This window comes from Arthroderma uncinatum (assembly GCF_011692745.1).
Source record: "Arthroderma uncinatum strain CBS 119779 chromosome Unknown scaffold3, whole genome shotgun sequence".
NCBI classification, from domain to species: domain Eukaryota; kingdom Fungi; phylum Ascomycota; class Eurotiomycetes; order Onygenales; family Arthrodermataceae; genus Arthroderma; species Arthroderma uncinatum.
In genome coordinates this window covers 1327945-1344409 of record NW_022983865.1, presented here as the reverse complement: position 1 = coordinate 1344409, position 16465 = coordinate 1327945, and the positions used below count along the sequence as shown (strand labels likewise).

The following is a 16465-nucleotide window of genomic DNA, read 5'->3' as shown; positions in this document are numbered from 1 at the left end:
TATTATACTATCAAGTCAGGCCATATCTTGCCAGGTTGATATAATCCATTTAAAAGAAAGTGGACAGCAAGTAGCTGTTCTGCTCTTCATCTTGTCCTGTTCTGTTCACAAGAAGCAAAGCCACTGTTTACAACGAGAAGCCAAAGCCAAAGCAACACCAGCAGCCCATCCTATCAGCAGTCGATTCAGTCGCAGTCTACCGAGTACGGACTAACCTTTATATTCAAGCTATAGACCGGCCACCATAGTTATCTATCAGTATACTCCCCGTACATAGCATGACTCCCTCTGACCTCGCCCGCTCTGCCTGCCCCCATCCTCCTCCCTTGCCCGTCTCCGTCCCCGACCAGAGTAATGACCTTGACCTCCCCGATGCCGACGACTTGGAAGATCTCAAGATAGGCACTCACAAGAGGCAGGATTCATTCAGCTCACAGGCTCATTCTCGCTCCAGCAGCGTCGGAGGCGCCTCGTTCGGCTCCATCGAGGAAGATAACACCGGTACATACATCCACGCCTTCTTCCCTCTCGATCCGTACCAGCAGCCCCAACTAATTCGATCATCACATATGCAGGAATCGCGCAGTCCTTCGTTGACACCAAAGAGAGTAACCCGGCCAGTGACCAGACGCATACCGCTGACTGCTCGGCCGTCAAGGCACAGGAGCTCAAGGCGCAGGCTCCCGACTTCTGCTGCCCGTGTGGGACCTTTCGAGGATGGAAACAGATTCGTCTTGGAGGCAGAAAGCAGAGCAGAAGCTACAGCGACCTACGCTTTCTCGGAGGAACCCAGGCGAGAGGATGGGCGTGGGAGGAAGACGTCCCAGAGCTGGCACCGCCCAAGGTCCAGAAACAGGAGCAGCTGGCTCTTCAGAGAGTGATCAAGCGAGCCTGTCTCGAGAAACTACCCGTTGAGATACTGGATGAGATCATATCATATCTTGCTCTGGATATCCCACCAAACGGATATACTCCTCGCAATGTCGACCTGATCTCCTGTCTCCTGACATGCAGGACTCTGCACTCTGCCACCCTGGGCGTGCTATACCGGCACATCACCATCCCTCACTCGATCATCTTCTCCAAGGCTCTGAACCATATTCGCCAGTATCCATCTCTGGGCACAATCGTTCGACGGCTGGACTTCTCGCACTTTACCTCCGTCGGTCTCGGGCGCACTCAGCAGATGAACGTCGAGATCCAGAACCTCACTGCAAAGACCCTCCTTCAGTGTCTGGACCTGCTGCCAAACCTCAAGGAGCTGCTACTCCAGGAGCACGTCGAAGACGATGTAGACGGTGATGTTGTGCGCAAGATCTTCATCAGCAAGACTCTCCTCCGAGCAATCGATTTCTGCGGCTGTTCGTCTTCGAAATTCTCCTCTGGCTTCCTCAGTGCCGTCACCCAGGAGCCTAAATTCCCTATCGTCCTACCCAGTCTTCGTCGTCTATCTCTCCACGAATGTACCGGTTTACCGGACGAAGTGTTCCAGTCTCTTCTCCCACGTCTCGTCAACCTAACCCACCTCGACGTCGCTCACACCCAGATAAGCAACAGCACACTCTTCCTGATCCCGTACACCGCGCAAATCACCCACCTCAACATCTCACGATGCACAAAACTCACCGGTCCCGAGGTCGTCAAGTTCCTTACCACCCATCCAGCAGTGACACATACGCTCGTCTACCTCAACCTGATGGTCGACGCTTCTCGCCATCGTATCCTCGAGGAAGCAGATGTGCCAAACCTCCTACCACACCTCACTCCAACCCTCCGTTCTCTAAACCTCGGTGGTGCCCGCATCACATCCGCCCACATGCCGGACCTCCTCAAACTCTCCAAACACCTTGAAGAACTCGGTCTATCCTCCGCAGACCTCACAATCGATGATCTGAATTCCTTCTTCGCTCCTCCACCACAATCTGCTAACGGCACACCTGCCACCTCTACCTGGCAACCCTCTCACCTCCGCTATCTCGACCTGACCCGCAACCCGTACCTGACTCAGGCGGCCTTGTTCAACACCAAATCCTGTCTGCTCATAACCCCGCAGAGCTACCCCTTGCTGGTCATCGAGTTGAGCGAGCGAATCATTGCACCTCTACGCACTCGCAGCAAGTCTAGCAATAACCGGAACGGATGGGTAGTTCGTGAGCTCGGTAGGAGAGGTTGGTATGTTCGCGAGCCAAGTGGCGATCCTGCAATGCCTGTGGATGACGGGCAGAGAAGCTGGAAGATGGGAGCTCATTGGTGGGGGACCAGGAAGATTCCTGTCGCTATAGGTGATGTTGGTGGTATCTACGGACATTACATGTTCAAGAAGTGACCAATATCTCTCTCCTCCTACTCCATCGACCACCGCCAAACCAACCAAAAACATTCAATAACGAAAATTAATAGTCACAAAAAAAGTGTATGGGTTTTCAGTTACAGGAGCAAGCGAAATGGAGTTTGTCAGTTTATTGTGTTGTTTCCTTTCCTCGATTTTCCCCTTTATGCATGTTTTCTTGTCCAGCCCCTTTCCATTTCCCTATTATTCATTCCTCCTACGCAAGTACAGACGTGTGTATGATAGTGTGCTATAGGCTAAGTGGGTTCGGGTTCATGTTCATGATATCCCTGTAGTTATTGATTATGTCTCTACTCCGTCTATTTTCCCCCTTATGTTGCTTCTTTGTATATCTATACTTAATTCATCTTTATTATTACGGTGCTTTCTTTCCTATGTAGTTACTGAGTATAGTGAATGATCTTCAAATAATGTATTCATTTCTATCATATCGTACGTACCCTGATAACACGCTGTTACAGCGTGGAACGAGTCCACTAAGTCGGCATAGAACCTATGCATATATCAATGCATTGGATCAGTCCCCATACTGAACTGTATATTCTATATCCTTCTTAATGATCAATTTTGCTTTATCATCGTTCCATTCTGTCCCAGAACCTGATTCTGCCCCATTATGCCTTCCGGCCGTAATTGCTGTCGTGGTTGTGGTCGCAGTCGCTGCTGGCGGGTCAATAATTGCATCAGACGCAACAGGACCCATACCAGGCGCTACGCCATGAGAATCCACAGAGTCGGTCCTCCTCTTTTCGCTTTTGGATAGAAATGGAATCCGGCTGTTAGTCCGGTTATGCCCACTTATCGATTTAAGTTCGTGGTTTTCATCTGTTGACTTTAGTCGTCGATGTTGTGGTGTATGGGTAGGTTTTGAGAAGAGAGAAAAACGAGGAAGGGATATTTGAGCCGTCGACTTTGTTTCGGCCTTGCTTGATATCGATTTAGATAGTGTTGTGGAAAGCTGGCTCTTTCGTCTGGCTTTCTGTGCTGAATATTGCGGATACCCGTTGCCGCTGTAGGGTTTAGAAAGAAAAGCATGTTCTTTCGATCTGGACGTGTTCGTGCCTTGATTCTCGAGATCGCGCGAATATCCATTGTCAAGTGCACTTCCAGTAGCACTATTACTACCTCCGCTAAGATTGGTGTTGTTCTTCGAACTATGCAGCGACTGGCTGCCGGCTGTGCCGTAGTTTGTGCTAACGGCTGCTGTGAATGGTTTAAGCGCGAAGATCGTGCAGGCGATCACATTGTAGTTTATGCTTATTTGAGTCCAGACCGCTGAGTCGACTAGATCCAGGGTGAGGTTTGTTTGGTCACTGCATATGTCGATGAAATGGAGTCGGATTAAGGCGAAGGCTATTATTCTATATTTTTTTTATATTAGCATGTATTTCGGTGGTATGCTTCTTTGCACGGTATATGTAAATACTTACGGTAATCGGGCAGCGAAAGCGCTCAGCACTATAAGCTTTGTTCGAAGTCGCATCTGAAGCTCCCGGATGAGGTATACGGCAAGGAGGAAAATGACAACTTCGGATAACACATCGAACGAGACGATGACTTGCCATTTGACAACCTGGTATCAGTCAGATATACATTAGCTTTCTTCCTATAGAACTTCTAACAATATAAGTGATGAGTGTTCATACCCTGAACTTGCAATAGCTTTGGCTAAAAGCCCGAATAGTCGTTGTGTCCGTAATCCCACTCTTGATACCAACCGTGAGAAGAGAGCCGATAACCCATAGCGTACAGAAACCGAGCGTGATCAATGTTGCACGGTTATGTGTTTTTTTGGGTGTTAGTTTGAGGAAAATGCATATGACGCAACATTTTGTGAGGTAGAGGGTAAATATATAGAGGATCTCGCTCGAGAAAAAGGCCTAGTAAAGGTGGCATGTTAGAGCTGTCATCTTGTATAGATATCTCCATAAGAGGTTCAAGATAGAAAGAAATCGTTCGTTTCTCACCCGTCGCAAGCTTATCAGGTTCCCATGATCTATCAAGTCCGCCGAATTACCGAAGCCCTTAGACACGGAGACAAAGACCAAGATTGATTCGCAGAGAGCAACAAACTAGATATCACCAGTCCAAGTAAGTCAAAACCATACATATATATCAACATTCAAACATCGAAAAGTACGTACTGCCGCCCCTAGAAGGAAGAAATCATCTCGTCCGTAATGTGGGTTGATCGCGAGATGAATATACAGCCTGATGAAGAGGCCGGTCAAAGTGACAGTACCAGCGATTGCACCAGCGATAACGACCAAGGCCCCTCGATGTGTCAAATCTAGCGGCAGCAGAGGTGGAGATTGGCCTGGTAAGAGAGTCATCGCAGTAGATTGTGGAGGCTGGCGCAACCAAGTTGGCCTCAGCCAGGGAATCGCTTGCTGAACTGCTTAGACGAAGCGCGCAAGCCCATATGGGCGGATACGAAGGGAAAATCAGGACTGTCTTCCCATCCCAAAAGAGGCGTGAAAGAGGCGAGAATAGTGAGGCCGTCGAAAGCTTGAAAACCACGGTTGCTGGCCAGCCCAAACGATCCAACTGTCAGGGAGAACCGAGAGAGGGAATCAGAGTTAGGCTCCATGATCCGTATATATGTACTGAGCCTGCAACATGCACCCCGTACGCCTGGCAGTCGCCATACGTCAGGCAAGGAGCTGCGGCACCCTCTCACAAACAATGAAAAAGGGCAAAAGCGTAACGCCGGATCGCCTTCCGGGCTGATGACGATAACCAGTTATCGGTAGATATGCAAGCCGAGGTAGATCCTAGTCCCGCGACCATTCTATTTTTGCTTTTCGCCGCAGATATCAGGACCGCTTCGTCTCCCAAGACGCATCAGAAGCACCAGGGAGGACGCTGCAGTGTCGAGCGAGATATATTAGCAGCAGAGCGGGAGGGCGCTAAACCGCGAGGGCCTCGGGCGGGTCCATGGGCCCGGAAGCGGGAGGTGGACCCTTGGACAGAGCGTAGATTCGATGACTCAGCGGCATTTCGGGTGCGTTTTATCGGGGTCGCAACCTAAAGCCAACATCCTCCCTTCCTCCTGCCTATCAAACTGCGTTTCTTCACCTGCGCCGGCGTCGACATATCACACAAGCATCGCACAGCATATTCGTGAGAAAAAGCAATGAGAGCCTAGACGGTAGCTGGACGGCATGTCGGTGGCCGCAGGTTTTTCTTCTTTTCTGATGCGTTAGATTCAAGCCCCCGGACTCACCTGATCCATAGTTTTTCTTTTACCGCTTCGCTGCAGCGCGCCGGGAGTCTTATTCGCCAGCTTCTGCTCTCTCCGATAACAGGATTCTTTGTCCCACCAGCCACTCGCGAGGGGAACAAGGAGCGTGGGTGCAGGCATTCTCTCGCCCGCCTGTTGTGCGCGGCCAGGACCGTCTCCTGAAGCCCATAGCGTGTGACAGGCGCATCGAGGATTAGGCAGTCATTGGGGGGGGGAGAAGGGAGAGGGGCTTGGGATTTTCGTGGCGGTCTGCTCTGTCTAGCTAATCGCTTGATTGATCGCCATCTGGCTTGACTCCCGGTTGGATATGCCTCACTCTGGTCGAATTGTGATAAGTTTAAGAGTTTAAAGTCGAGGGAGCAAACCTTTTTTGCTCGCCGGACTTCTTTGTGTTTGGCCAGTGCACATCGCTGCGGGCGCCATGTCGCAGCCTCAAAAAGAGCTCTGATGCCGTCTAAAAAACTCTGATTGAGAGCAGCTGAACCTAACTTTCGCTCTCGTCATTTCGCATCTCCTATTTTGATCCAAGCCGGTGGCCAAATTTCGGCAGTCTGCATGTCTGGGCCTCGAGAAATAACCTTGCCTTCAACGCGTACGGACTACGGAGTCCTTGATACGTTAACCCTTCACTTGGAATCCTTGCTGCAGGAGAAGTTTATTTCTTTGCATCGGCTGGGACTCAAGGCAGAGCGGCATCTTTTATACTCCGGATTCTTTCTTTTTTCCCCATTCCCTAGCCCTGGTAACTATTCCAGCCCATGCTTATAGCATGCTTGCACAGGGTTGTACGGAGGACTTCGTAACGTTATCGGAGAGGTCAACTACATTCTGTGTGCTATTATTGAACTTACAATGATATTAATATCAGGCCATTATTTCTTCTTTTCCGGCGGCCAACGTCGCAGCTGTCCACGTTGTTAAAATTTTCCGACCCTCGCCCTCCTCCTCCTCCTCCCCCAGCTGTAATTTCATCTCGACGCAATCCCCAAATTCCAATCATCTCTCACACTCTTTTTTTTTCCCGGCCCCCCGACCCTTCTCTATCACATTATTATTAGCACCAACGGTTGAAACTCTAATCTTCCGCTGTGCTTTTTCGTCCCCGGCAACTGCGCGTAGGACGCTGCTGGACCGAAATCAGGTTGAAATTGTCTCGACTCCTTGCACTCCTTTTAGGTGCATGCAAAGATGGCTTATGACAGTAACTCAACGAGGAGACTGAAGAGCGCTGAAGGTGACGTTGGACACCCTGAAGATGCCTTCGTTTTTGACGAACATGTTCCAGCCAAATATCTCGGTACCACCGCCGATAGAGATGATATGTGCCAACTGGGAAAGGCACAAGTATTGCGGGTTAGATTGTCCATCTTTATCATCCTTGATCCTTTTGATTGATATATTTAATCGTGACTAACACTTCATGAGTATAGAGAAATTTCCGCTTCATCTCTATTCTAGGATTTGCATGTACGCTGATTGCAACATGGGAGGTGATATTAAGGTACCCTATTCTTTCCCACGGCCATGTCCCGTAACAGTTAAGGAGTCATAGGCTACTAATTTGGATAGCAATGGTATATGACTGACTGGTGTATTAGCCTTCTTGGATTTGCTTTACTAGATGGAGGGACGGCGGGCCTCATTTGGGGATTCCTTGGAGTGTCAGCCGGGTTTGCACTTGTATTTGCAAGTCTTGCTGAGATAGCGTCTATGTGAGCTTCCTAACAGCTATATATCTACGCGCTTATATCTATCATACTGACGAGAGCCATAGGTCCCCGACGGCTGGAGGACAATATCACTGGGTTTCCGAATTCGCGCCCCCTAGCTGCCAGAAATACCTCAGCTATATCACCGGTAAGGAGCCGATTAAGTCTCGTCGTTCTTATCCCATTGCTGTCGGGTCTTCATACTGAGATTATATATTAGGTTGGCTTTGTTCGACTGGATGGCAGTGTGCCATCGTTACAATCGCGTTTCTTGCTGGAACGATTATCCAGGGCCTCCTCATTTTAAACCTCCCTAATTATTTGCCGCATCGCTGGCACGGCACCATGTTGGTCATTGCCATCTCAGCATTTTCCATCATATTCAACACCTTTCTTGCAAAGAAGCTTCCTTTGGTAGAAGCTTTATTGCTTCTGCTTCACGTCATCGGTATAATTGCGATAATCGTGCCACTTGTGGTGCTGGCTCCCCGCAGCAGTGCCGAGTCCGTCTTCCTCGAATTCAACAATGGCGGGGAATGGAGCAGTGCAGGGGTTGCAGTGATGGTTGGGCTCCCTGGAGCGATTGCTTCTATGATAGGCTACGACTGTGCAGTACACATGGGTGAGTATTCTTCATGCAAGAATCCCTGCAATGCTTTATCCCTGGAACAATGCTGACATATCCCTTCTCTTCACGCTGTAGCCGAAGAAATTAAAGATGCTTCAAAGACGCTTCCGCAGGCTATGATGAGTGCCGTTGCCGTGAACTTTTGTTTAGGACTGGCCATAATTCTCACCGTATGCTTTGCTATCGGCGATATTAAAGAGGTTCTCGCTACTCCTACCGGTTTCCCATTCATCCAAATTTTCTTTAATACCACCCAAAACTATGCTGCCACGAATGCAATGACCGCGATTGTCATTATTACTTTGGTTGCAAGCACTATCACCGAAGTAGCAACCGCCTCTAGGCAGACTTGGTCGTTTGCCCGGGATAGAGGGGTTCCGTTTGCAGATTTTCTCTCACACGTAAGTAATTCCACTCGCTAGCGCTCTTCAAGAATCCTTCTACTCGATTTTTCCCTGCTAACGTGTTACGTCGATATTAGGTATCCCCGGGGTGGAACATTCCCCTAAATTCCGTCATAGTCTCCCTAGTCGTGACTATTCTACTATCCATCATCAACATTGGCTCAACTACCGCCCTGAATGCCATCACCTCCTTAACAGTCGCGTCACTAATGAGTGCGTACTTGATCTCCATCGGCTGCGTGCTACTCAAACGTGTACGCGGCGAACCACTCCCTTCCCGCCGATGGTCCCTTGGCAGATATGGAGCACTGATAAACGCGGTGGCCATGCTCTTCCTTCTCCCAATATTTATTTTTTCTTTCTTCCCGCTGGTCAAGGACGTAAATGCAACGACTATGAACTGGAGTTCGGTCATCTACGTGGGAGTGATTTCGTTTGCGACCGTTTACTACTTCGTCTATGGCAGGCACCACTACGTGCCACCAAACGCCCTTGTGAGAAGGCCTTTCAAGCCGTGACGTTTCACGATGCTAGCTGTTACACTCACCCAGTTCTGATACTTTTATTTCTTTCACTTTCTCAAATTTATACATGGTATCCCGGAATCGGCAATCCGGGACGGCGAAGGTGGTGCAATGTTCTATATTACTACTAGTTACAATTTTCCCCCCTTGTACATAAAACGGGTGTGCTTTGTTAAGTTACGGGAACTATATCCGTTGGTCTTCCGCTAATTGAACGCCCCAGTTATTATAGTTTCTGGCTAAAGTAATACGATGCTACTCCTGCACCGGAGCAAGCCGGCAAGCCAGGGCGGTTGGGATGATGCCTAGAGCTTCGATCAAGGGGGAAAGTATTTCCGCATAATCTGCAGGCTGGCGGAGCTGCCACGATGAAAATTCCCACAGAAGCTGCCATGGATCAAGATTTGGGCCTCATGGCGAAGCATGGCCAATGTTGTGTAGCCATAGGGAAGGTGTTTTTGCTCTAGATCTCCATAGGGAGTGGATGTAACATATCCATGCAGGGTAGGGCGATATGCAGTGTGAAGTATAAACCCTCTATGCTTTCAAACTCCGTTTACTTTGAGAAACATCTCCGGTCAGATGGCTTTCTATAAGTATACGTACCTTTTTATACTTTAACACGCCATGTTCCCTCGTTCTCGCGGGGTCAAACCGTGTAAATGCGATAATGTTGTTATTCCCCATATCATATGGTTGAATTCCCCTCATAGAGCCTCTTATTAGGAGTCTATACAACAGTCAGCTTATCGTCAGGGAGAAAGGACAGTGGAAGCCATGATTTACCTGTTAGCCCTTCCTGTCGTCGCCATTTGCGTCTACCGATATATCATCTACCCCCTATACTTCTCGCCACTCTCCTCGATTCCCAAGGCCCATTTTACGTCCGGATTCCTTCCAGCATGGCTCTGGTGGATACGCAACTATCGCTGCCGTGAGGTATCGACCATCTACTCCCTCCACAAGAAGTTGGGGCCCATCGTGCAGCTAGCCCCAAATGAGATCAGTGTCAACTCAGCCAACGGTCTCAAAACTATCTATCTCGGCGGATTCCCCAAGGATAAATATTATGAAGACCTGTTCGTGAATTATGGCCGTTACCCTAACCTGGCGAGCATGCTGCCCTTCAAAGCTCATTCGGAACAGAAGAGGATGGTTTCCCGTGTTTATTCAAAATCGTTCATCCTATCCTCAGAGGACCTGCGAGTGGCTTCAGAGCGGCTGATTTGGGAGAGATACTTGCCCATGTTTGAGAAGATCGCTCTGCCGTCTTCATTCCCCTCGGATCGTGAAGAGGAGAGATTGAACCTTGGCCCGGACAGAACATTGAATGTCTTCCCTCCCTTCCAGGCGTTGGGTATGGATTTTATGTCGGCCTACCTGTTCGGGATTGATAACAGTACGGATTTCCTGCGCGATACAAAATATCGTGACCATTGGCTGGAGCTGTACTCCAAGTTCAAGACCCAGCTCCCCAGTCAGAGAGCATTTGGCGAAGTCGAGAGTCTGTGCCTGAGGATGTGTGACCAGGTTGCGAGTCAGATATCTGGGAAGGAGAAGACGGAAACAGCACCGAAACCCGGCTCTACCGGACCAGTTGTCTATAGTCAGCTCTCAAATGGGATTCTCTCTCAAATAAATCAGAACAGCCCTTCCGATAGAGAGGACGCCAGACTTAGAATCGCCTCTGAGATGATGGACCATATAGTTGCTGGCCACGAGACGACGGGGATAACGTTGACTTACATTGTTTACGAAATGTCGCGAAATCCTTCACTGCAAGAAAAGCTGCGAGAGGAATTACTTACCTTATCTCCACCGATATTATACCGCAGAGACGATAATTCAGAGACCACCAAGGGCGACGGCAAAATTGGTAGCCGTCTTCCTTCTTTCTACTCTCTCGATGAGCTCCCGCTACTCAACGGAATCGTCCACGAAACCCTTCGCGTATACCCAGCTGCACCATTGCCATTGCCCAGAATTGTGCCGTCTGGTAAAGTGGCGGAGCTAGAAGGCTATAAGATACCTGCCGGAACCAGGGTGATGTCGTCTGCATACACCTTACATCGAACTCCAGATGTATTCCCGGAGCCCGAGAGCTGGAGACCTCAAAGATGGATAGACGCGAACAAGGAGGAGCTAGAAAAGATGCGAAGATTGTTCTGGGCATTTGGGAGTGGTGGAAGAATGTGCCTGGGAAGTAACTTTGCACTTCAGGGTATGTATGAGCGTTATCAGCTTCCTTTTCGACCAGTGTTCGAGACGTCAAGCTGACTTCACCGGTGTATAGATATCAAACTCGCCATTGCTGGACTGTACACGAATTATACCACCTTCATCGTGGGCAACGACAGTATGGAACAGACGGAAACATTCATAGCACAACCTGTATCAGGCAAACTGGTAATCGGGTGTAAGCATGTCTAGCTTCGACGGCGGAGCGGGAGTAGGCCATCAACGGTAGAAACATGGAAGATAAACCAGCAAACAGGTTAACTTCAGCATATGCATCAATATGAAGATTTCGTCCATGGCGCTAAGATATGAAACTCCGTAGGCGACATTCTACAGCCGTAGTTATAAACTTATATAAGCAGTCCAATGCATTGGGTATATGGGAGCAAGGCGTACAGCACATCCAACAGCACATCCAGAGGTTCATCCATACAGCCATCTATTACCAACAGACGCCTCTAATAAAGCGTGATGGGCAAGATGGATCTCTTGATGCTTCCTACCGAAATCTTGGACCGCATACTAGCTCTTCCTCCGGGCTGGAACGCTGACCGCAAACCCCATCGATGGCTCGACAGAAGGCTTGTCTGCAGTGAGTAGGGCATCAAATGGACCTATAGCAATATTCTGACGGGTACTCTTTTGCTAGGGCTGTTTGACGATATAGTTTCCCGTCAGGCAATCATCAAGCTAGACTTCCAGCATCTAGCTGCTGAGGCCATGAGATACTTGTGCGGTAATGGGAAACCAGATTTTGCACGGCAGACCCAGATCAAAAAGGAGACGGCGATTTGGATAGCGTATCAAAAAATCATGCTGGGCCGACATAGCAGAAATTCCGCTCCCAACCAACCCCCGGATGAAGTCACCCCTGATGAAGTGAGGGATGCGTGTTCACTAGCTGTGGCTCTATGTGGAACAAATAGGCTATGCCGGGAGCTAAAATCTTTATCTCCCAAGGAACTCTATCAAAAGTTCCTACAAGCTAGGCTTTCGGTAGCGGCATCTCGCAACGACGAAGAGCGAGTAGCGTCCTTGATATCCCATGGGGCTGACGTGAATTCTCCAAATACACTGTTTGGACCACCATTATACGGTGCGGTTTATGGTTCGAATATTCCTATTGTGAGGCTCTTGTTGGAGCATGGCGCAGATCCTTATGCTCTAAACCGTGGAGGATTACCACTTTGGCTAGAAACACCAGAACAAAATATGCCTTTGCAACGGATACTCGCTGGCCTTGACAAGCTTAACCCTAGTACATTTGATAGGGTCGACTACAATGCTCTTTGGTTGTCCTGTACTATCGGGGATCTGGAGACATTACGTCTTATTTTAGAGAACAGTCCTACTGATCCGGATTTTGAGGCCCGCGTTCCGCCTATCATTATCGCTGCCCGTCGGGGCCATGATGAAATTTTAGAAGTGCCGAAAAATCCGCCCAAAGGTCTACCCGCAGATTACAACTATCTAAATATGTGCCCCATCTGGCTCATGGTCCATCGTGGGCACTCTGATGCATTGCAGTTTCTTTTAGATAAGATCCATATAAGCACGAAAAATCCCGAACACGTTTTCGAGCGTCTTCTGTGCTCCTCTGCAGGGTTCGGCCACACTGATATCGTGAAAATGATACTCAAACGTAGCCCGGTCAATCTAAATTTTTTCCGCTACTCCTTTGGCCCGCCTTTAGTTAAGGCTGCCAGTAATGGACACCACGAGTTAGTCCAGGTTCTACTGCAGAAGGACCTGGACGTCAATGTACGGTCTAAGGATAATGTTACGCCGCTCTGGGTCGCTGTGTACAATGGCCACGAAGCGGTCGTGCGGGTGTTACTACGCTGTGGATCTGTTAACCCAAATATCACATGTCCGATAGGCACTGATAATGTTCCTCCACTAACACTGGCTGTCGCATACGGGAAAACACAGATGGTAGAAATGTTGCTTGAGAGGGCAGATATCAGAGTCAATGCGACTATACCAAACACCACCCGCACAATAGTCGCGGGTACGGCAGTAGCGGATGCGGCTCATCGAGGGGATGCAGAAGTTGTTCGTCTATTTTTAAGGCGTAAAGATCTCAGGCTAGATACTGTTAGTTTTTGTGGCCGGACCCCTGTGATATGGGCTGCAGAGGGTGGCCACCATGAAGTCGTGCGGCTTCTCCTCGAACACGACCTTGAAACTATAGATACCCAGGATATATGTGGCGAAACAGGTTTGATTAGAGCTGCCTGCCTAGGCCATGTATCTGTTATCCGGGTCCTACTGGAATTTGGTGCAGACACCCAGCTGGAGGATCTGGAAGGTCGTTCGGCATTGTGGTGGGTTTGTAAGCGCCAGGACCACGAAATGGAACAACTTCTATTAAGGTAACATGAGAGTCAGCGTGTATAATGGGTTAATCGAAGGATAGGCCTAGGGCGAAAGTGAACATAATGCTATGGCACCTTTTTTAACCCAACAGTTCGCTCGATATAGAGCATGAGATTCTCGATCATGTTTATCGTAAATCCATATTTTCTCATGGTAGAAGATGACGGGCCAAAAGTTCCATCCACGTACGCTCGTACGGGACACTTTTAGTTATATATTGTAATATGATCTCTGATCCTTGAGCTCAAATCTCTTGCTCTCTATGCAATAGGTATTTAGATTGAGAGCGAGTTGATATCACGTGATATAGAACTTCGACAACTTTGAGATTTTGGAACGACATCAAAGAAGATAAATGTCAGCTTTCCACAGGAACTATTTCTCTGTCCGCTCGTTTATAAACATCCAGCCTGTAACCCTCCCCTCCAGATGGGTTCAGGTAGCCTAATGAGCCGCGTACAGCACATTGGGAGCTGCCACACTAACTTATGCCTACCTTGAGCCATGGCACCCGTTCCTCCTAGCGCATCCGCGTCTTATAAAAAAAAGGATGGGACATTGGCGATATCGAGTGACCTCCAGTCTATTACTTGGACTCCTAAAGCTGGTCCAGATGGCTCGTTTACCTTACAGACAGCACCCATCACCAGTATGTGAGCTTTAGTAGTGAGACAGTCATATTACCGGGCTAACATGAATGATGGCTAGACTTGCAGCAGACCCCCGTTAACAACCCCAAGGTTATGCTGAAGATATTCATTCAAGCGCCAAACCAATCCCAAGGCCAAGAGAACGCTGCTCCGGTGCCGTATGTCTTTACTTTCACTTCGCCGTCGAATGCACGCCCCGAAGCCGACGCAATAAAGGCAGCCCTGAACACGGTTATCCAAGCTACTAAAGTAGCCCAGACACCTGCACGAGATGGCACTCCCGCTGCACTTGCGGCGGCAAAGCCGCCATGGTATGACGATGCTCGTCTAAAGGGTGATATGGCTCTGCAGCAGTCCTTATTGAATTCCAATGAGAGTCTGAAGCGAGTGTTTGCGGAGTCTCTTCGAACTAAGCCAGCTTCTGTCACACACGGACAACTTGTATCTCAGTTTTGGTCTTCTAGAATACATCTACTCAGGGCCCATGCGATTGAAAAATCCCAAGAACAGGGTGCCTATAATGTTTTGTCAACCGTCAAACCGCGGATGGAGGATAAGCGCAGACTTAACCTAAGCAAGGAACAGATCCAGCTGATTTTCAGCCAGCATCCTTTGGTTAAAAAAGTTTATGATGAGAACGTTCCAAAGGTGGCAGAGGAGGTATTCTGGTCCCAATTTTTCCAGAGTCGTCTTTTCAAGAAATTGAGAGGCGAGCGGATTACGGATACCGATCCCACCGATTCCCTGCTCGATAAGTATCTAAAATTCGACGAAAACACGGGGCGACCAGCGGCCGACGCTGAACGAATCCCTCATCTCATCGACCTGGAAGGAAACGAAGAGCATAACTCTCAGAGACAGGGTAACCGGCCGAATTTTGATATGAGACCAACCTCAGTAGACAAAGTTCCGATTATACGGACTCTGAATACCCTTAGCGAAAAGATTATGAAAAATGTGGCGCCGGCCGATCAGAACCTCACTTACGCTGAGGATGCGGACGATGAAATGTATAATGAATTACAATTACGAGATCTCCGCGAGGACGAAGAGCAGAGACGAATCATGTTGAATATTCGGGATCAAAGCCGCTTTTTCTCTGAAGGTCAAGGTAGTGAAGTTAAGGACGTTCGTGTTTTTGCCAATCAAGACCCAGCAGCCAGCCTGAATATGCTACAGTCAGAGTTTAACCATACATACATGGGTGCAGGGCAGGTTAGGCTGAGCCGACTTGTCGAGCCTGAGGACGATGACAGTAGTGACGATGACCCAAAAAAACCCAAGAAAGAACCAGTCGGCTCAAAGGCTAGCTTAGCGAGTGCGAAATCTCAGATCTTTGAAATGATCGGGCAACGAAAAGCTCAGGCGGACCCCGAATCGTCATCAAACACCTGTGGGCTTTCCCAGACCGTCTTCGATCGCCTGACCCTGACGCATGCTACCACAACCGAGTTCCTGACTCAGTTTTGGCAGGCATTTCTGTCCGGGAACCCTGATCGGGCCTCTGAGATTGCATCCATGGTTGAGTCACTCAATCGAGCAATGGATCGAATAAATGAAGTGTCAAAGACAGCCGAAGCTGAACGACAAGTTGAAGTTGACAAGCTAAGGAAGCATGCTAGGGAGGTAATGGCTTCGACGGGCAAGAGAATTCGCCCGAACGACGTTGACGGCGGAGAGAAGGTGGTTAAACAGCTGATGGGCCCTACGATTAATGCGTTAGCAAAGGCAACGGCTGAGTACCAGAAGGCTCTTGCGCAGCAGTCAGGAGAAGGACAGCCATGATTTAGCACAGTGCATTATTCTTGGGGGCGCCTAATGGGATATCGGACATTAAAAACAGGGATCTGGGGAGTCTGGAGTTTGCCTTGGGCTTGAATTGGAAGGATGTATTTTATTTTAGACAGTTTCATGATCGATATCAGTATATCAACGCCTCTTTAGATCTATATAAGATATTTTAACATAGTACTTTGGATGGTCCGTGCGCATGACGATATTTCTTTTTTTTATATCTGGCCAGTTTCAGCTTTCAAGGATGGCTTATCTTTCTCCGGCTTCCATGCACCACAGCCACGACCTGCCCGCTCACTTCCCAGGGGCAGAAATAACAGAATAACGTAGACGGCCGCTCAATTGAGCTACCAGGCTGCAGCGCCAAACGAACGAACGCCGGAGAACGCCTAGCAGGGCGAGAGAAAGTACCCGAGATGCTCAGCTCGGGGTTCACCAATGCGCCGGTGACCAAGTTCGCACTGATCTTTATAATTGCATCGTCCATTGTGGTGAGCATAGCGGACGTCAAATATCTATTTTATATTCAGGTGAATCCTCATCTA

At 48.8% G+C, this 16465-nt stretch overlaps 5 protein-coding genes across 5 annotated transcripts; 4 read left to right on the top strand and 1 right to left on the bottom strand.

The window, feature by feature from the left end:
- Positions 1-278: 278 nt before the first annotated feature.
- Positions 279-2326, top strand: GIQ15_04183 (leucine Rich Repeat domain-containing protein; the record flags this gene model as incomplete). The annotated part of the gene is made up of 2 exons (XM_033551600.1): positions 279-501; positions 576-2326. The coding sequence occupies 2 exons, from the start codon at positions 279-281 to the stop codon at positions 2324-2326; spliced, it is 1974 nt and encodes a 657-aa protein (XP_033405330.1).
- A 541-nt stretch (positions 2327-2867) lies between these two features.
- GIQ15_04182 (uncharacterized protein) lies at positions 2868-4683 on the bottom strand (the record flags this gene model as incomplete). The annotated part of the gene is made up of 5 exons (XM_033551599.1): positions 2868-3663; positions 3781-3923; positions 3997-4230; positions 4318-4422; positions 4495-4683. 5 exons carry the CDS (start codon positions 4681-4683, stop codon positions 2868-2870), a joined length of 1467 nt encoding a protein of 488 aa, XP_033405329.1.
- A 2965-nt stretch (positions 4684-7648) lies between these two features.
- On the top strand, positions 7649-8853 carry GIQ15_04181 (choline transport protein; the record flags this gene model as incomplete). Its single annotated transcript, XM_033551598.1, has 3 exons — positions 7649-7925; positions 8007-8332; positions 8413-8853. 3 exons carry the CDS (start codon positions 7649-7651, stop codon positions 8851-8853), a joined length of 1044 nt encoding a protein of 347 aa, XP_033405328.1.
- A 783-nt stretch (positions 8854-9636) lies between these two features.
- GIQ15_04180 (cytochrome P450 3A8) lies at positions 9637-13476 on the top strand (the record flags this gene model as incomplete). Its single annotated transcript, XM_033551597.1, has 4 exons — positions 9637-11080; positions 11153-11275; positions 11624-11689; positions 11765-13476. The coding sequence occupies 4 exons, from the start codon at positions 9637-9639 to the stop codon at positions 13474-13476; spliced, it is 3345 nt and encodes a 1114-aa protein (XP_033405327.1).
- A 504-nt stretch (positions 13477-13980) lies between these two features.
- GIQ15_04179 (RNA polymerase II transcription factor B subunit 1) lies at positions 13981-15911 on the top strand (the record flags this gene model as incomplete). Its single annotated transcript, XM_033551596.1, has 2 exons — positions 13981-14125; positions 14185-15911. The coding sequence occupies 2 exons, from the start codon at positions 13981-13983 to the stop codon at positions 15909-15911; spliced, it is 1872 nt and encodes a 623-aa protein (XP_033405326.1).
- Between the last annotated feature and the right edge of the window lie 554 nt (positions 15912-16465).